The 20764-nt window shown below is 40.3% G+C and overlaps 1 protein-coding gene across 2 annotated transcripts; it reads right to left on the reverse strand.

Moving 5' to 3' along the window:
* Window positions 1-1436: 1436 nt before the first annotated feature.
* plcb2 (phospholipase C, beta 2) lies at window positions 1437-19863 on the reverse strand. Of its 2 annotated transcripts, none has more exons than XM_039785979.1 (32): window positions 19670-19863; window positions 19296-19373; window positions 17978-18046; window positions 16926-17066; window positions 16398-16477; window positions 16221-16274; window positions 16036-16111; window positions 15796-15896; window positions 15174-15334; window positions 14941-15087; window positions 14669-14826; window positions 13324-13406; window positions 13057-13141; window positions 12432-12645; window positions 12248-12327; window positions 12051-12147; window positions 11846-11930; window positions 11543-11667; window positions 11098-11249; window positions 10333-10497; window positions 10092-10191; window positions 9850-9954; window positions 9619-9683; window positions 9369-9459; window positions 8713-9240; window positions 8335-8518; window positions 7631-7772; window positions 6596-6660; window positions 5979-6038; window positions 5706-5763; window positions 4396-4479; window positions 1437-2298 (listed from the first exon to the last, which is right to left on the reverse strand). In XM_039785979.1, the coding sequence occupies exons 1-32, from the start codon at window positions 19751-19753 to the stop codon at window positions 2128-2130; spliced, it is 3888 nt and encodes a 1295-aa protein (XP_039641913.1). In that variant the 5' UTR covers window positions 19754-19863; the 3' UTR covers window positions 1437-2127. The 2 variants fall into 2 exon arrangements, with proteins under 2 accessions (XP_039641913.1, XP_039641912.1); XM_039785978.1 differs by having other exon boundaries at window positions 12248-12330; window positions 19670-19862.
* Between the last annotated feature and the right edge of the window lie 901 nt (window positions 19864-20764).

Genomic DNA, 20764 nt, shown 5'->3' on the forward strand with positions numbered 1-20764 from the left:
CAGGCACGGCCAGGGATGTAGAAGGGTTGGCTGGTCTTCCTGGCTACCCACCTCCTCACTGATGCTTGGTTGGGACATTTCGCTCAAGTTCTCTTGAGTCTCTGCCATTGACATCTTCGTACTGGGCTACAAATGTCTGCTATTTCCTTGCTGGACTGTGACGTTATTTGTGTCATGTGCAGGTACGATGGATTGCGTACAAACCAATAGGGTGTCGGAATGGTATATGTTTATACTTCTCATCCAACCACAATCTAATTCACTCTATCCGGATGGCGCGATTTATCTGGATGGGTTTTTGTTTTTTGTGTTTTTTTTTAACGATGACAAGCCGGAATGAAAACAAGTCAAACTGAAATAGGAGTAACAAGGCTTTTTTTAAATGTAAGGAGTAGAAAGTACAGATAATTGTGTAAAAATGTAAGGAGTAGAAGTAAAAAGTCAGCTGTAAAATAATTACTCCAGTAAAGTATAAAATTTCTACTTAAGTAAGGTAACAAAGTATTTGTACTTCGTTACTTAACACCTCTGAGCAAGGCATAGCATGACGTAGCAGAGCGTAGCAGGGCACTGCACGGGCGTTTTACAACCATAAAAAAAGATTGGGAACCACTAGTTAAGTAACGCATATTTTAACATAATTTCCAGAAAATGGGCAAATCAATGAGTGTTTCCATCTACTGCTGTTATGTGATTATTAGGAGTTAGGCGATTTGAGATAAGCTAATTCTCCTGTCAGGTGCCACATCATAATTTGCTTTTATGGATACACTTTTTTACCTCAGCGAAACGTAAACCCTTTTTGAATATTTCAGTCGTTTACACTCAGGTTTTTGATGTGAAAATTGAAAATGTGCACAAAAACAGATAGATGGAAACACACTTACTGGTTTAAAGGTTAGAGAAGCATATTTGTAAGCCAAAGGATGCCAGTTTGATCCCTGGACTAACAGGAAGAATAAGTGAAAGCGCAGCTCCCCCTTCCTCATTTTCAGTGCTTTTAAGCATGGCACAACATCTTAGACTGTGGTTACAGAGGGGAGCTTTGCAGGTGTGAATGTGAATAACTATGTAAGTGTAATCAGGGCATTCCTAAAAACCCAAGCATTTAGCTCAGTGAGTATTAAATGCAGTATCCTGCTTATGATCAGGTTTTTGGTGCATACCAATTACGTTTTGAAACCATCATATCCTGATTTTATACACCTGGATATGCCAGGTGGAGTGTTCTGATAGAAAATGGGATGCTGTGACATGTAAACACCTTATCCAGGTTTCTGCCATGCACACAGGGGTGTCTTCAACTCAAGTCACATAATGGCCAGTAAAACAAAAAATGATAGTAAACATATGACTAATATGATCCAAACCAAAGTAAGGACTGGAATGTAAACATATGCAGATAAAACTTACCTGGAAAAATAAACACACACATATACAGTGCAAAGTACAGTTTATTAAGGATTATTCATCACAAGAACACATTATGCAGAGGGAATATTGATGTGCTGCATTTTGTGTATTTCCATCGTTATGGCTTCACATGACCTTCGTCCCAAAGAGTAAATGTAGCTTTTTTCTGCAAAACCTTCTTTACAACTGCAGCACACCTGCATCTCACAGTGAATGCTCTGCAGTTGCTTTCTGGAGTATTACACACAATGTGCTGAAGTGTTGCAGATGGAGTCATTGTCTCGATTCTGCCTGCAGACTCTGATATCCCATTTTTCTTGCTACATTAATTCCTATTTTTGAACTGATTAAGAGAACAGAAAGGAGACTGTGAACTGAAGCTTTTATTGATGGGCTTTCATCTGGAATATATTTGTCGCTGTATTAGGGTATTTTTGGTTGGTGAAAAGCAACAGAAATAAAAAGTTAAAAGAAAATGAAAATCATTTCCAATTCATCCACAAAAACATTATTTTTGCATAATCACTACCAAAAGAGCTCTCTCTATGAATAGCAGCTCTAAATGGAAATTTCACTAAGAGCTAATTGGATCTTTTTCTATTCCAGTTATGCTCAGGCTGAAGGTTATGTAACAGGTTAAAAGAAGATCTAAAAAACGTTTCTAAAAAAGTGAGGAGAGGGTTACAGTAAAGGGTCACGGATCAAAAGGCAACTCTAACCCAAGAAGACATCTCCATAGAAGCCCACTCCCTCCACTTTCTTGTCTCCAGCCTGGTCGACCAGTTCAGGAAAGTGGGCCCCCACACACACATTGACAGCATCCTTCACCTCTGCTGGCAGAGACCTCAATTTTTGATCATGCTCCTTCAGGGCCTCCTGATTGAGCTGCAGACACAAGGGCCAAAGGTTGGTTAGAGGTTACAGGCTTGTCAAAAGGACACATTGACATTTGCATAGTTTATTTTCTCTGCCAGGTGCTTGGCATAGTCTTTAGAGAATGGATTTGTGTGTTGGCACCAGTGAAAATAAAGATCACTGCTCACCTCAAGCTAGGGAACTGGCTTGAACCCAGTGGACTGATTTCAAACAAGAGTGATGATGAGCTGTTTTTAGGATATTTAATATAGTGGCAATGTGCCTGTATTAAAGGTCCCATATTGTGCTCATTTTCATGTTGACTTGCATTTTGGTTTTCTACTAGAACATGTCTACATGCTTCAACCCTCCTTACACCAAAATCTGCCATTGGGTTTGAAAAAGCATGTTTTGTTTAAAACATCACCAAACAAAAACACTTACCCTAGAAAGAAGCTGAAAAAAGCTCCAAAGTTAAGCCAAAACCCCACCAATTGGATAAAAATCTCACATTTTACATGTCCATCCTCAAATATTTGCCAAAAATCAACCATTTGCATGATCAAGAAGCTGTAAAATTCATAAAATTCTATGCTCTTCTAGCTTAACGGTAGCAGTCATATTTGTTTACTGTGTGACGTATTAATAGCCATGTGCAAAGATTCCTTCAATCCGCGACTGAGACAGCAAACCAAAGCACAAAGACTGCCTATAGTGTAAAGTTTGTAAAAAATAAATAATTCTTTGTGTGAATGATGTACAGCCAAAATTCATTTTTTCCTGTATTGTATAGCCTCTACATGTATATGTATACATTTTGCCTTTCTTTAAAGTTGTATTTACAACTGTGTCATTCTGCTCAAAAGACATTTAGGAGCATTTTTCTGCTTCTGGCCATGGGTGTGCTTGTTAATGAGCTCAGACGCTCAGAAATGGCTTGGTGTTCAATGTTCAAAAACATATTATTTGAATATCTGTCTGCATATAGCTGTATTCACCCTCTGTCTGAAATACTCCCTTTTAAGCATCTGCCTACTTAAGCCCTCCCCTCCCGAAAAAGCCCATTCTTCTCTGATTGGTCAGCATTTCTGGGTCTTCTACATCAGCATCATTGCAGCCGGGGAATGACTGTACGGAAGTCCTGATGGCTCGTTTAAAGGCACAGTTCCTGAACACTGACTGTGTGCATTTCTCTGTGGATTGAGGATTTTGATACTTTCACAGTATTTATATAGCGCCTCGACCTGCTTTATTAAAAAGACATTGAAATCACACTTTTTACAATATGGGACCTTAAGGATATGGTGCAATGCTCAATCAATGCTGTTAAATATATACAGCAAAGATTAGCTTGCATGATGAAAGAAAAACTCTTTGCACTTGCTTGAATTCATCCCACAGCTCCTCTCAATATCAAAAACTGTTTGTATTTGTAAGTTAATACTAATAGTGAGACATTAAAAACACACTATCCATCTGGCGTTCACGCGTCACTGTCTAAACTATCTAACACCTCTTTTCTCAACAATTTAACTCAAAGCAAAGCATTGTCATAAAAGTGCTCTCATATCATTTACAGCGGTGGGAGCTTGGTTTGTACTTTCTCAATTGCCTAAACTGGATGTGTCCTCCTCAAACACTACGTATAATCGCTGGTTGACATTGAATTTGAAAAGAAAGGGGATATGTTGCTGACATCTTGTATTAATCACATTGTGGGGACACACCTACCATTTGGAAGGATGTTTCCACCACATGAATATTCTTAAAGGATCAAGAACTCTGGAATTAAATCTCCTTTTTGACCGGAGGAACCAGGGACTAAATGTAGTCACTGTGCGATGGTTTCAGGCAGCAAAACAGTCCTTCCTCAGGGGGTAGTACTTTGTGATGGTTACCAATCATCAGGGTTTGCAGTGCTGGACATTTGCTGATCGGTAAAACTGTCATTGATCAAATTTGTCTAGTCTTCACAGATCTTCAGATGCAATGGAAACGTAAACAGGAATGTGTAAAAGGGACTTTTCGTTCGTAGTTTAGCTCCTGAGTTTCATATGTTTTTGTTCAGAAAGGGTTATAAGTGCATTATACTCCTGTCTAAGTGTACCCTGGTGTCAGTGTGTGTACCTGATTAGTCAGGGTCTTGATTTCCTCCAGTGTAGCAGCCTGTTTCATCATCAGAGCCACTTGCTGTGGGCTGTAATCTGAAGACTGTAACAATACAATAGTACAACACAACATGTGGCTACTGTAAAACACTATTGATTTGTGGTTTGAGTCTGTGTGAGCACGTGTGCATCAAGTGAGAGTTTGCATGTCTACAAGCAGTTCTGCTCATGTTTCGCCCTGTGTGTGCGTATGTGTGTGTATATCTTTAGAGGAATGCACCCATGGGATACAACCCAAGCAAGAGAATCAATACAGTTAAGTCACAACAGGTTGGACTTGTCCACTTCTGTTACACTCTCCTTATTAAACTGGGCCATTCAATGAGGCTGTGCTGATTAAACAAGTGATTGTGTTAAAAATAGTTGCTGTAATTACTGGGCAAATGCTGATTAAGTAGATCAAAATGAGCTGTAATGTGACCCTAATGTGCATAGGGGTGAGTGGGGTTTGCTACAATGAAGTCAATTGGAGAGGAGCACAGTGAAATGGCCTGGTCTTTAACCCAGATACAACAGGTCTGAATCTTGATGAGCCAACAGAGGAACTAGAGCGGAGCCCAGTGAGTCATCGACCACACGTGGATTAGTCTGCTCCCTGGAAACAGCTTCTGAGTATTGGACAAGCCTGGCCTATGGTCAGGGCCCACTGAACTTTACTCATTGGGTAAAAGGGTGTTTGTGTGTGTGTGTGTGTGTGTGTGTGTGTGTGTGTGTGTGTGTGTGTGTGTGTTTGTGTGTGTTTGTGTGTGTGTGTGTGTGTGTGTGTGTGTGTGTATGTGTGTGTGTGTGTGTGTGTGTGTGTGTGTGTGTGTGTGTGTGTGTGTGTGTGTGTGTGTGTGTGTGTGTGTGTGTGTGTGCGTGTGTTTGTCTATGTGGGTGGTTTGTGGGTGAATGGATGTGCATGCTCACATGTGTGAGTGTACTTACAGTTCAACAACGTGTGTGTGTCTGTAAGCATACACGTGGGTGTTTGTGTTTAGATGTATTAAAAGGAAAGCGAGCTTTTGTTCAATTCTTGAGGCACTTGCTGTCTTTTCGTAACCATAGTTACACAGTTAAATACAACATGTGTTGAACAAGCCCGTGGATGTCAAGTGTGAGCTGTGATATTGATACTGTTTATGGTCCATATGCAGTGATGCATGTGAGCATGTGGCTTCAAACTTTAGTTAAAATCAGGTGAGGATTTCCATGTGATTTGCTATTTCCTTTAAAGGAGTAGTTTGACATTTTCAGATGTATGTTTATTCGCTTATAAAGATTACTTACTGCATCATCAGACTGACTAGGCTCATCCAACAGCTCTATGCTCATTGCCCTTTTCAACCTAAGAGAAGATAATTATAATTTTCAATTAGAGCTCTTGCACATAATGTTAAATATTCATCAAATCAAGCCAGACTTAATGTGCATGCCATGTGGCGGAGGGGTAAGAACATGGATCATTTTTCTTCATTTTGGTCAGGAAACTGTAACACAGTGAAAGACACGGCGATGAATGGAAACACACAAAGTAACTGAAGGCAAGGTCTGTGAACTCACTTCGCTTTCTCTGAGGATGAACATTTTGAGAGTGTTTTCTTCTTATTCTCACTGGTTTCACTGCAAAACGAGGCAAAGACAGAGAGTGAGGACTCCAGCTTGGTTCAAATCCTAAAAATGAAAAGTGTCCCTAATAACAACCTTTTCCCTTTAAACAAGAGATGCTGGGCTGTGTGTCTTTGACGTGACCTTTTCTTTACAGTGACGGGAAGGCTTAAGTGTGAGGTTATAATGTCTGTGTGGACAGGTAGATTACCAAGGCTACCTTCGCTTCCCTACTGCTGTTTAAACACCTGTTGGATAATGCTTGTCCTGAGATAACCATCCGCCAGCTGGGGACTTGGGATAACACACACACACACACACACACATCCAGAACAGCATAAGCCAGCCAAGGACTTTGGAAGACCCGCACATTGAGGTGATTTATGTATTATTTGATGGTATTGTCTTTGCAAAATGTCAAATGTTTCACCTCAGATGACACACACACACACACACACACACACACAGTGCACCACCAAAATCTCAGGTCACAGATTGGACAGACTCAGCAAAGCCCTCTGCACTCTCAGTGTGTACAGAATGTCCCAAATGTGTTTTATGTGTGCTCACACCTCTCCAGGGTCTTCAGTTCAATGGTGTGTCTCTCTGTGGCCATCTCCAACAGTTTGGCCAGTCTCTGTCACAATAGGAGGGAAGTGACACAATCACAGTCAAGATAAAGATAAAAAAAAATGAGACTTGAGTAGTTTAAATGTCCACACTGTGTGTGATTAAAGTCTCTCTCCAAACAAAAGTCCAGCCCTAATTTGCATGAACATTAGCTTTAAGTTTAATGAGAGCACTTGGCCCAATACCTGTTTGCAGGATACTAACTCTCACACTAACTCCAAAGCACTTATGGCAACCCTTAAACATTTTTGTGTTATAGCTGGATGAGAAGGAGTAAATTATTATTTGTTCTTTAAAGATACATTTTTGGCAATTTATTATTTATTATAACCTTTATTGGATATATGACAGTATAGAGGCAGACTGGAAATGGGGGAAAGAAAGGAATGCTAGTAAGAATTGATATGGTGAACTTGTTTGCAAAAAGTTGCTTATTTACATCCAGCAGTTACAGAGCAACATTATCATTCAGTCATGTTAATGTCCACCTAGCGAATGTAACAATATTCACTCTCTTTAGCTCTATTTTAGTCTCCACCAATTTCTAAGGGAAAGATCTGGCACTTTAGCTGCTTAATGCTGCACCACCAGCTAGTCGCTAACTTTGGCTGTGCAGCTTATGTGTAGTGGGTATATATGGCTTTTTCATTGAACACTGAACCAAAACAGTAAAGTAGCGGGCCATAAAACTGAAAAAATAAGCTGAAAGACACAAACATGCTCTGTATGACTGAGGGAAACTGCAGAGTCAATAAAAGAAGTTGATAATGTTTGTGGTGTTGCCACTACAAGTAACACATTTCACATTACACAGGCAGTTGACCCCTTGTTTGTATACAAATACTGATTAGAGCAGCTTTAAGTACAGTACTTGAGTAAATGTACTGATTTACTTTACAATGTCTTTTTTTGCATTTTAAATGGAATACAGAATTTTTAATGAGCCAACTTTAAACATTAACCAGTATTGTACTAACCTCTGTAGCACACTGCTCTTTCTTCTTCTTCAGCTGATCACACTGCTCCGTCCACATAGCTTGCAGCTCAACCTGCATTTTTTCCTTCTGCTCCTGCACCCGCTCCGTCATCACGCTGGAATCAGAGGTGTTTCCCCCTCCCCTGGAGGAAACATAACATGACACAACATAACAGGACATAATGCAAGGGGAATAAAGTTTATCGACTAACAGCCACTATCCCTCCAAGTACAGAAAAATGAATGTAAAACGAGTGAGGTTACTGGAAATCCTACAGCGATGCTCATTTGGCCTTGAATAACACACGTTTTGTCCTGAAAGCTAAAAGCTGTGTACAAAAGACACTGCAGCCCATATTCATTTAGTTGTTCTCTTTATCCTCTAATATCCTGCTTCAGCTGGAAAAACACATTAGCTGAGGAATATTCTCCATGCCTCTAAATATCATCTCATTAATGACACTGACCAAAACAACAACAACTTCATGGTTGGTAGTGGGTCAGTATTAATACGCTGTTGAATTCACTGCTACTTTGTTGGAAACGGAACTGTCTTTGGTAAATGACTAAACATTAACAATTGGACAGATAGATCTAAGTACTCCACCACTAACACTATCTAATCGTCTTTTGTCATACAGTTGTTTTAGTACCATATTTCAGGCAGAAACCGACAAACAAATGGGATAAAATGAATCCCCTTACTCTTTTTTCTTCACAGAGGCCTTCTTTTTGATGGACTTGAAGGAGTCAGAGTATTTCTGAATCAGATCCTCTCCTTTTTTCTGATACTTCTTTTCTGCCTCTTTCATGTCTTTCTCCTGACGCTTGGTGACCTTCAGATAGTTCTTGTGCTGTGTCAGTTCTTCGGTAGTCACAGTCGAAGGCTCTGCAGCATAAACACACAAGGCTTTGTTGTGACAATCTTCATATTTGTGTCAGCAGTGGATGTTTATTTTTGTGATAGATTTATAAAAAAAAAAAAAGTATGACATTTTCTATATTTTCCTTCTTAGTGACCTACAGTGCACTGATGAAATGGAATCTGTGATGAGTGCAGCACATTAAGCACTTCGGTGTTACCTTCACTGCATGTCGGCAGCTGAGATGAGTCACCCGATCCTGTGGACTCGGGCGATGCACTTGCTGGACAGGACAAGGCCACAGCAGCAGGCTCTTCAGCAGCAGGCTCTTCAACAGCAGGCTCTTCAACAGCAGGCTCTTCAACAGCAGGCTCTTCAGCAGCGCTGGAAGCTTCTGTGCCTGGTGTGTTATCTGAAGCAGGCTTAGGGCTTGTACTGGAGTCGTTCATGGGCTCCATTTTGGTTTCAGGAGCTGCCTGTGGCTCTGGAACTGCTTCCTCCTCAGGGGCTGCCTCCTCGGGGGAAACAGAGGCTTCAGGAAGGGTTTCAGCGGTGGCACTTCCTGCGTCCGTGGCTGGATCTTCAGCAGGAGTGTTGTCAGGAGTTTGAGGAGGTTCTGCTGCAGGTTGTGGAGTGTCTGAGCTGCTCTCAGCCTCTTCTTTAGCTTCTTCTGCACTTGCCTCTGGGTTAGACTGGGGTGATTGGTCATTGGCATCAACCAGTGGTGTAGGTTCAGATGTGGCCTTTTCTACAGGAAGTGGAAAGTGTTTAAATACAGCTTCTTAAATAAGCACCTACTACAAGAACAATAATAAAGCTCAGTAGCTTTCAAAAACTAAACTCTGAACTGTGTCCCATATTCACAAGCTTCATTACCTGCAGCAGGGGCCTCACTTTCCTTAGCTTTGTCCGTGGGGGTTTGGACCACAAGAGGCAACTCATAGGGAGAAATGTAGTCAGAGGTTGACTGTGTGGGAAATGAAAGGACAGGAACATCACAATCTAACAAGGCTGGTCATCTTCTAGGTAGTGGATTAGTGCTGTTAATGATTTAAAAGAGAACTGGAGACATGATGTTTATGTAGATGATGGCTGAATTAAGTTTCCTTTAGCTGCTTTTTGTTACCTCCTTTGTGGCTTTTGTGGTCTTCTCTGTTCCCTTTGTTGGGTTAAATAAGGCATCTGTAAAATCTGAGGCAGAAGGTAGACTATGTGTGTCATATTTAAAAGAAAATGCTACTGAGCTCCACACATCCAAACTAAACAGTCTTGTCCTTGATTGTAACTCTAACAACATGTATTCAATTGCCGCAGAGGCTTTATCTTTTGTAGAAACACAAAGGAAAAAACAAAGCACCTGCAAAGGCAGCAGGAATGTAGTCCTTGACCTCGATGTACACAAAGAGAGCAGGCAGAGTGAGCGGCATGTTGCTCTCACTGCGCAGGCAGATGTGATGGAAACCTGCAGAGTATAAAACAAACCTCTGTGAACTGAAAACAAGGGCAGCTCCTCTGATCTAGAAGCTGGCTAAAACATGTTAAATTATGGAGATTAGATCAAGCATGAAGCGAGGTGTTTTTTCCCTCACTTTCACTGACCTGATTGGATGGCATCAAGTGGGATGATCCTGTGTCCCAAGAATTTACCGTTCTCCTCATGGACTACAATTCTTAGAGAGGCCATTTCAGGGAGCAGGATCTATGCATCATAACAGCAACAAATATATTAATACCAACGGCAGCAGCAAAACAGGGGGTTATAATGGCTGAGTTCAAACAAACACATTCACTCGCACATGTATTTGTGCATATTTGAACGTGTTTGTCTACTGACACACACCTTCTCAAAAACAAAAGGCTCCTCATTCCACACTGGGTTGATGGCATTGGGTGTGGTGGACCACTTGGTGCGATATTTCTTCTTGGGGTCGCCTGGCAACCCAATCACCTCCACCTCGACTCCCGTTTTTACGTTCTTGTCAGACAGAAATTGGCCCGAATAGATCTAGTGAGGATGGGCAAATAAGATTTGATGACATACATGTATGAAGTGGCTGGCAGTTTGGATGTGGATGTGTCCTTTTGTGTGGACCCGTGTTCAGAACACAGTGGGTATAAATAGAGCTCAGGTTTTCACTCATGCGGAGTTTGCTGAATACCAGGAACCATATTTCAGTCTCAGCGGGAAGCTTGTATTATTACAGACTCTTCACACACACACACACACACACACACACACACACACACACACACACACACACACACACACACACACACACACACACACACACACACACACACACACACACACACACACACAAACACACACACACTTCCCAAGACTAGTGAGACTAATTTAGTGCTCAATTTAGAAGTGCAAAAACAGCTCCCAGCTATACACATATTGCATCAGTTTCCCTACAATGCAACACAAAAATGATGCAACTTTAGTATGTGAAATGTTTCAAGTCATTTGAAGTCTTTATATTTACATTTTTTAACTTTTTGTAGTTAGTTTGCACAGATATGAGCATCCCTATGCCGGACATACCACAAGGATGGTTAAACTGAGAGAAGCATAATAACAACAAGGCTGTGAACCTGCCTTTATGGTCAGTGTGCTTGCCACAACCGTGTCAATCCTGTCACAGAAAGGGTCAAATTTCTTGTCACTGCGACGCAGAACATCATGCTTGAGAAGGTAGCCAGTTCTGCCATTGAATTCAAACAGAGCCATGTTCAGCTGCATGGGGAAATCTGAAAATAGACATAAAACAGCCCATTCATGCCCCCTCTCTTCAGCACAAGAAGCAGCATAGCACAGCAGAGGCCCCACACAGAACAAAGAGGTGCAACACTGACCTGCTGTGGTGAAGAAAAAAAGCTCAGGTTTAAAAAAATATATATATATGTGGCAGAGCATGACATTTTAAAATGTGTCGGACTCAAGTGGTGATTAAAGAGAAACAGTTAATGGTTACATCCTCTCATGTAGTGCAACACGTTTATGTCATTTTAAGTGGTTATCAGTGCATTGTGTCCATTTCTACCCATTGTCTGGTAGTTGAGCGCCACCATCTGGCAGCCTACATTCCAAAAAGGCTGGGGGCTGTAATTGGATGAGTCCATTCTTGTTCCTTTGGGGTAAATCCTGCTCATCTGCCTCTTATTGTATCTGAGAAAGACGAGTTAGGAAGTTGTATATCTCTGCATTTGTATGTGAACCAGGATACTCTTGTGACAGCATAAAGGAACATATTTTGATCTAATTGTATGCCATTTTTTAATCAAATTCATCTTATTTAACACAGGTTGTCATATTTTAGAGCATCTACAGCACTCTTAAAGGATACTCGACAAATTCGACAGCCGTCTTGGAAATCATTGCTTCTCCTCTGGTCTCCACAAAAGATGAGATGACGTAACTCTTGTTTTTTTCTGTGAAGGAAGAAAAGAATTGCATAACTCACAATGACTTTGATTTGTTAACCTGTAAAGTATGTGTTGTAAAATGTATTAAATCTGTTTTTGGGTTAAATTTATGAAGAATATACATACTTCTGGCATTGTCAAAAGACACAAATTTGGTGGGCTGGATGTAGTTGACCAGGGATGACATTGCCTCATAAGCTGTGACTTCTTGTCCAGCTGTGCCCTGTGGGGGATTGACAGGAAGTTAATTGATGCTTGCTCTGTTTTAGCTGGACATGGATGATCTATAGCAATAAAAATGTCATTGCAACCGCATACCCTACCTCATCTGATGTCTTCATTTTTTCCTCATCTTGTTCCTCTGTCTCCTCTTGCTCCTCGGTGTCCTCCACAACTGCGTCCCCTTCTTGTTAAACATATAAACATGATGTCAATCACTCCTAAAACATAACTAAACAGGCCTATTTTTGAAAAGTAATCTGATTTGGCTTGAGGTTCATCGTCCACCTTGGTTCTCCTGGGTGCTGGGTACTGCGTTAGCAGGATCCTGGGAAGTGGTGTTTGGGTCCTGGGTGGGTAAAGCTGTGGTTGTGGTCTGCTCAGTGGCTGCCGTGCTGGTTTTCTTAGCCTGGGATGGCTTTTCATGACTGCCCTTCTTGTTCTTGATGAGGATCTTACCCATGAGCTCAGATGGGCTGGGGATCTGCTGGCCCGGCTTCAGCTGGACGGTACGGACAAATAGAAGAAAACCTAAAACTAACTTTTCCCCTTTCACATCTTCAGCTGTCCTAAAGGCCTAAAATGCCCCAAAAAATAATCTTAAAAAAAAAAGATAAGAAATACACACACACACACACACACACACACACACACATACACAGGCATTGGCTGTTGATATAAATCAGTTGGATGGGTACAGGAGACTATGAGGGTCTTGTAGGGATAAGAAAGAGAACTTTATTTTCCATGTATTGCCTTCATGACACAGTCACATAGTATACCACGAGAATTCTTTATCTAATAATAATTTATCAAACAAAGTGTTCTGTTGAACAACCCCCCCCCCCCCATCTATTAACTTTATCTAGCTCTATTATGTTGACAGCGAACTGTGTTGCAGCAGTGTACTCACAGGGTATTTGTCCAGCGGTTCTGTTAGCAGGGCATCACCAAATATGGTTTTGCAGTAGTTGGCCATCTTCTCCTGCTGTTTCACCCTGGAACAAAGCAGATTAACACCTGCTACTGTCTGCTGTTACTGCCATAATGAAAGGTTCATATGCATCTTCAATATGTTCCATCAATATTCCATTTGGGATAATGGCATCAGAACATTATTACATTGTTTTACAGTTATAACATTACATGGCATGAGTTTATTGAAAAACTCAGGTCTTACGAGTCAACGTGATTCTCGAATGAGAGGATAACGGGATACTGTGAGGTCTTAAAGGCGCTCTCAGCGATGGCCTCAATCACATCCTGACATAAAAAAGAAACAGGCATTATTGTTTTTCTAGGCATTTACAGTAATTAGACTTTTATGTGAATTAGATTACAATAAAAGAGATCCAATGGGCAAGTGAGCTACAAAAAATAAAGTTGATGACACAGCAGCAAACTGCAAAAACATGGGTACAAAATAAAATAAAATCATGAATATTGCACATAAGCATAAAGAGAGAAAACATGACAAACTGCAGAGCTATTGCTTCTATGCAGAGGCCCTGAAGTCAGTTCCAAACCTATCACATCTAGAGGCTGAGAGTTAACTGAACTGAAGTGATGTGTCCCGGCCCCTGGGACTGTGGAGCTCCGGCTGCCCTTAAATGGAAGTGTTGAGAGTGAGAGGATGACGGTGTGTGTGTGCGTGCGTGCATGTGTGTGTGTGTGTGTGTGTGTGTGTGTGTGTATGTGTGTGTGTCTGTGTGTGTGTGTGTACATGGAAATGAATAAAAGGTGGATTTATTGTCTTTTTATGATATCCATGACACACATTGTGGCACTCTTTGGTCATGAACAGCTTCTGGCGAATGTATACATGAAGATGTCATATAGAAACAATGCAGTCTGTGCTCATAGGAAACTAGCAGATGGCCATTTCCTAAAAAGGCCCAAAATGTATTAGAGACAACACCAAGTAAATAATCACTTGAAGAGGGTTAGTCTTACAAAAAAAGTAGTCTATCCTTATATCGTCTATAGTGCTTCATTTTCTGGGTTCAATAGTTTCCCCCTGCTCTTAGGTAGGCCTACATCTATTAGTTGAGTTGTTTACATGAAGTACAATGATATTAAATAATAAACTGTTTATGGTCCCAATGGCCATATTGCATGATTTGTCTGGGGGTTGTGTATGTAATGGGAGGAGGTCCAGATGAATCTAAAGTTGGTTTGCAGTGTCCATGGTACCAATGTAGTCATAGTATCTATCTGGGCTAAATTGTATATTGCATTATTTTTTTACAGGAGGATGTGCCTACAATGAAGTTGGATTGAATTACCAATTAAAAAAGAGAAAGCTAATGACAGAAATATGAAAAGCTCTCTTGGCCTTTTGGCATACACTTCTGAGACAGTACAACTTGAGGTCTTCAGCTTCCCGTATTTGTTTACTTCCCTATTGTTTAGATTGGGCAAGACCCAGAAGGGTAATGTTTAAAAAAAGGAGACAAAAATGTCAATATGTAAAATGTTAGAGTGAAATGTGAAAACCCCACTTAAGGAAAGCACAAAACTAGAACCTTGAAGAGGATCTCAGTTGTCATGGTGAAGCCGTGGGTAATGATGGGCTCTTCATCTGGAGGTTTGCCCTTCCAGCAGTCCAGCTCCAGACAGCGGCAGCCGGACAGCAGACACTGACGGTACATCTCCGGAGAGGATACGCCAGAGAACTGACCGGCTGCAGGGGGACAGACAGAAAGACTAAAATACCAGCTAAATGTCCAACTAAATGACTCTGAGGTGTTGAGTTAATCAGGTATGAGAAGTTACAAGCTAAAATTGAACTAGTGACCTGTCAGATATGTGTTGTGGGAGGACTTGATGAAGTAGTGGGGTATGGGTTGGGTCATGTCCTGACACTTGGCCAGCGTGTCCTGCATGACAACGGACGTCTCCGGCCCCATCAGGAAGAATAAGAGACCCTCTGGAGAAATCAGACCTGCAGATGAACAAGAGAGAGTAGTATTTATAACAAAAGTACAAAAGCATTATCCAGCCTCCGTATAAAACATCAATGAACCTCACTTCTGTTTGAATTAGAGGAGCAGGGTTCATATTTGTCCATCAGAGCCTTGACCTGGTCCTGCCGCAGACGTGGAAACAGCTCCTCGTTGCGCCGAGAGTCCCTCTGTTTCTCGTTGAGGAACTTGGTGAAATTCTCCTTCGTCATGGTGGGTTTGTTGGAGCTGCAGGCCACAGTAAGGTGTGACAATCACATGACCACTGCCAGCTAGCTAATGCATGAACTGAAGGCTTGGACTTGAAGTATGACTCCGGCATCATATAACTTACATTAGGCGTTCCTGGTTTTGTGCTACCAATTTAGAATATGTAAAGAAGCAAGTTTCTGGCTTCATAACTAGCTGAGTCTTTTAGAATAAGAGGATTTAGATGCCACGTTGCCACAAGGGCAAAATGACGATGATAAAGACAATCATGACAAAATTCAATAGATTTTTTGGGCAGAAAATTTGTCGAAGTCGCAAAAAAAGTGAATGAAGGATTTAAAAAAAACTATGAAGAATAATATATTATTTGAGCTGAAGTAGGTGTATATTTAGAAAAACTACAGGAAATAAGATGATAATTGATGATTCTTCAGCCACATTAGAAGATGATCAGTGAAGCACAGCGGAGGTTGACTCACTAACAAGTGAAGATCTCATAGATCTCAGGCCGAGGGCAGAGGTTTGTCAGAAAGGCCTTGAAGGCAGACTCAGTAAAGACGTCAGGCTTCATGGTGTCATGCTGAAATGTAAAAACACATTATCCACATCATTTTAAAAGAGATCGCCATTGTAAGGAGAGTTTACAAAAAGTGCAGTAACAAATCTTGAAAGATAGTTGGACTTAGAGTAGACACTATAGTGACACTATTGTTTCTAACCTTTCCTTTAGGGAGATGTGCTGATGCTAAGGCACTTTCCACTCTCTTCTTATCCGCAGGGAACATCTTGTAAATACTGAAAAAAAGCAAACAGTGAAACCTTGGGTAGGAAATGTGGAAATCTACTGTACAAACTAACTTCTGTGTGCCATCCTACACCTTCTGATGGGTGAACTGTGACCTACTATTTCACTGGGATCTTGCCGTCCTTGTTGGTGTGAAGAGAAATGCGGACGTATCTAAGAGTGAGCAAAAAGGCTTCCCATTACCACATGATTCTGTGTCATACATGGTGAGATTACATGGTGTCGTGTTCACTCAGCAGCAACAATACCAGCTGAACTGACATGATCTTCACTTACATTTTCTCCAGGAAGACGTGTCTGCACGCATTGCTCCTTGCAGCGTTGTAGGCGATTGCAAGAATGTCGTTTGCCCAGTTCTGATGTGCATTTAATTACAAATACAAACATATATATATTTATATATTTTATATTATATTACATTCAATGTCAACATTAATTGTGCTGGAAATCAGGAAGTCTTTATAAAAGATTTTAAATGGACACAAAGTCACCACTAGAGGGCATTAATATAATAGTGCTTCAGGAAATGAAAGTAGTGCATGTTGCATTTGAACAAAGCACAATTGTGATTTCATTACAGTTGATTAAATCTGGATATTGGAGTCATACAGTCTAATACAGACTAAAGGGGAGACAGAGGACGCCTTATTAGGGGAAATCAAAGGCTCATTGTGTAATGGCTAATGGCCTGTGGCTGTGTTCAAACAATTAGAGTAGACAGAAAGGGAGGATTGCAAACAGCAAGAGGATGGACACAGTGCAAATAACACACACACAGTCAGTGTATACACAGTGGCTTATCACCTGTGTCACTTTCTCCTTAGAGGCAAAGAAGTTATGATAGGTCAGATTCACTGTGTCGAGACCTGAGACAATGGTCAGAGTTTTGGCAAGATGGTTGCTGTCTGGGAAGTCCAGGTTGAACACGTTGCGCACCTTGGGGTGCTGTGAAAGGCAAAAGAGACAGAATATGTGTTCATAGCCAATTGGCTCAAAATACATGGTGCGATTTTTAAGCTAATTATTTTTCATCTGTTCACCCTGTGTTTGCCTAAAGAATTAAAATCATGTCTGCAGCACTTGAGCTTGATCAACACAGGCAAATTTGCTGACCAAGACATGCAAACATATGCACACACACACACACACACACACACACACACACACACACACACACACACACACACACACACACACACACACACACACACACACACAAAACACAGCAGCAAGAAGACCAGTCTATTAGGTTCTGCCTTCCTGTATCTGCTGCTCTATAATCAATCACTTGCTACTTTCAGAAGTGCAGAGCTAACATTAGCAGTGGAGCCGTTTCCCCCCCCAAAAAAACTCTTCAGGGACCCGAGAGGAAGATGTGCTTGCAACAGCACCCCGACTGGGATGATGCAGTGCTCTGTGCTCTCCTTGAGGGGAACAGATTTCAGATTTCACCTCTGAACCCTCAGTAAGGGATGACGATGGCTGCATATTTCAACTCTCTGTGGATGCCAGCAAGGAACAGAAAAAAAGAACTACAGCTGTCAGATTTCAACTAAAAAAAACAACAAGAAAACTCACTCACAGAAAGCTCAGATCATGACTCAGTGTGTGGTACAGTGTATGTTTACTTGTGCATGTGTGCGTGTGTGTTTCTGTAGTGGGGGAGTAGCCTGGGTGCATGTGTCCATTGCTGTTTTTGCAAAGCAAATATGCCTCTCCTACTTATGGGCAAACTAAGGGTTTAACACCATATTTGCATGCCTGCAGAGATTCTTACATAACGAACACACCAGTTTTACTTAATTGGATCAGAGAGCAGGTTACTACATTAAATCATACTGTAATACTGTACTTACTTTGGGAAGTTTTGCATATTTTCCTGTTCTGGTATCTCTGACAGTAGCAACATCCAGGAACGTTGTCTCCTAGAAACAAGAAGCAGAGAATCATCTAAATTCAATGTAGGCGCCAGTCCAAATATGGATTCAGATACAAGTCATTCTTTAGCAAAGTAAAAAAATTATGGGATTTACTTTGTTTGTGTGGAGCATATTTGACTGCAGTGTTTTGAAACATCGCGTAGGAGATCACTGCTTTTTTCATTTAACAACACATTCCCATAAACGCTTTAAAGTCAACATCAGCATGGCAACATGATTCAGCCCATAACACATGAGGCACACATTTTATGTAGGCTTCACTTGTTTTGTTATGTGGTGGAAACCAGAAGGTGCCTCAATAGAGAGATAAGAGAGAGAGAGAGAGAGAGAGAGAGAGAGAGAGAGAGAGAGAGAGAGAGAGAGAGAGAGCTGGGGAGCCCATATCAGCACCAATCAATATTCTCCAAAAGCTGCTCTTATCTATTCACAGTTTTGGCAGATCCCAATCAAATGCAGATTACACACTCTGGATTTGAATCAGTGAAACATGAAGGTCAGTGTAACGCTTATCAGTTCAATTTTCTAAGCACAAACGGACATTTGGAAAAACAGAAAAATGGGTTAAAATATCGAATTTTTCATTTTTTTCCACCTTGACAAATTACAAAATTGCATCTTTAACCTGTTTTTCTGATTTTCTGTTTTTCATTCAGAGGATCGGAAATTGAGAAAATTACAAAATTGCGTCTGAGCTCCAATTATTCAATACTGCAATGGTATTCTCTTCCTCTACTTTGCGGGATATGCAGGTCATTAACTGCATATGGAACAAAAAAAACAAAAAAAACTGATAGACTTTGGGGTCAGAGGTGCTTTCAACTGATAGTTTCGAGTGGGGGGTGGGGCGTAGCTAGGCGGAACAAGGGAGAGAATACCAGTGCAGTATTGAATAATTGGAGCCCGGATGCAATTTTGTAATTTTCTAAATTTCTGATCCTCTGAATAAAAACAGAAAATTGGAAAAACTGTTTAAAGGTCCATTTTTTCTGTTTTTCCCAATCCTCATTTGTGCTTAGAAAATTGAACTGATTACACTGAAGTATTACACTGACCCATGAACACCTCTATTTAAAATGCTTTTTTTGTCAGGTTGTGTTTGTCTGATGCACAAAAGCCATTGCATTTCTGTTAGCCACTGAATCCTAAAATAAAAGTCAACACTTTCCTACACCTCTGACATATTGTGCAAGGTTTTTTTTCATTTTTTTCCCCCCAGACTCTTAACATTGATTACCTTGCTTTGGTTGATCCAGTAGATGTAAAAACCTTTTGGATCCATCTTCATGGTGATGGGAGCAGTCTTTGTGGAGTCCTGGATGGAGACAAGGGAATAAGTTTTGGACATTTATTGAGTTTAAATCTCTGGAAAAGAGCTGTTTGATGATGATGTGTTGATTAATTTAAAATGTTATGCTGTAGGACTAAATATATTTTCCAGAACAGTTCAACATCAGTGATTGAAGTAACTATAGTGGGATTTAAATAAAACTAAAACTCCCATGTCACTCATCAGGCAATGAAATATAAAAAACGCACTGGTAGAGTTGCAAAGATTTTGCATATAAAGAAAAAAGATATAGCTCAGATTTTACTGAAATATTCACTCACCTCTGACCACTTGGTGAATCTTTCTCCTTTGACCAGGTAGTCTTTGACCTCTGGATGCTCCAGAAAGTGTCTTTTCTTATTCATTTTGTCCTTCTAGAGGGACTTTTGTGACAACTCAATACAATAAGTGAAATGAATCCACCATGGTCATAACCATTGACTAGCTTACTCTCCCATCTGTATCCAAAAGATTAACTAATGGAGTTTAGCGTATTGCCTCTGACTGTACTCAGGACACACCCTGAGAAATATGCATTGCAAATGAAGTTTGCAAAAGCTAACAAACACGTAACTTGAATAAAGGTACAGTATAAGTGCCACTTTCAAGCTACCTTAAATCAGAAGTCTAAAATGAGCAGGCAATATTTGAAAAAAAAGAACTGATATTAAAGGGATAATTCATCCAAAGGGCAAGAGAGGTGAAAGGATTTCTGTTTGTGGTGCTGACAGAATTGAAAATAGTAGTAATAAAACGTTTAAAAGCAACATCTCTTTCCAATTGTCCACATAAAAAGTGTTGGCACTGTGTTCTGTGGCCTGAGTAACAGATGAAGTTTCAACAGAGATGTTAAATAAATTAAATAAATATTCATATATATATATATATATATATATATATATATATATATATATATATATATATATATATATATATATATATATATATATATATATATATTTATATATCAACTTTTGAACTTATATATATATATATATATATATATAAGTTAAAAATATATATATATAAACTTTTGACCGGTCAAAAGTTTGGACTCACTTAGAAATTTCTGAGTGACCCTAAATATTATACCCTATATTTATATATATATATACAGTACAGGCCAAAAGTTTGGACACACCTTCTCATTCAATGCATTCTTTATTTTCATGACTATTTACATTGTAGATTCTCACTGAAGGCATCAAAACTATGAATGAACACATATGGAATTATGTACTTAACAAAAAAGTGTGAAATAACTGAAAACATGTCTTATATTTTAGATTCCTCAAAGTAGCCACCCTTTGCTTTTTTGATAGCGCTGCAAACCCTTGGTGTTCTCTCAATGAGCTTCATGAGGTAGTCACCTGAAA

This window comes from Perca fluviatilis, chromosome 20, assembly GCF_010015445.1.
Source record: "Perca fluviatilis chromosome 20, GENO_Pfluv_1.0, whole genome shotgun sequence".
In the NCBI taxonomy this organism is placed as follows: domain Eukaryota; kingdom Metazoa; phylum Chordata; class Actinopteri; order Perciformes; family Percidae; genus Perca; species Perca fluviatilis.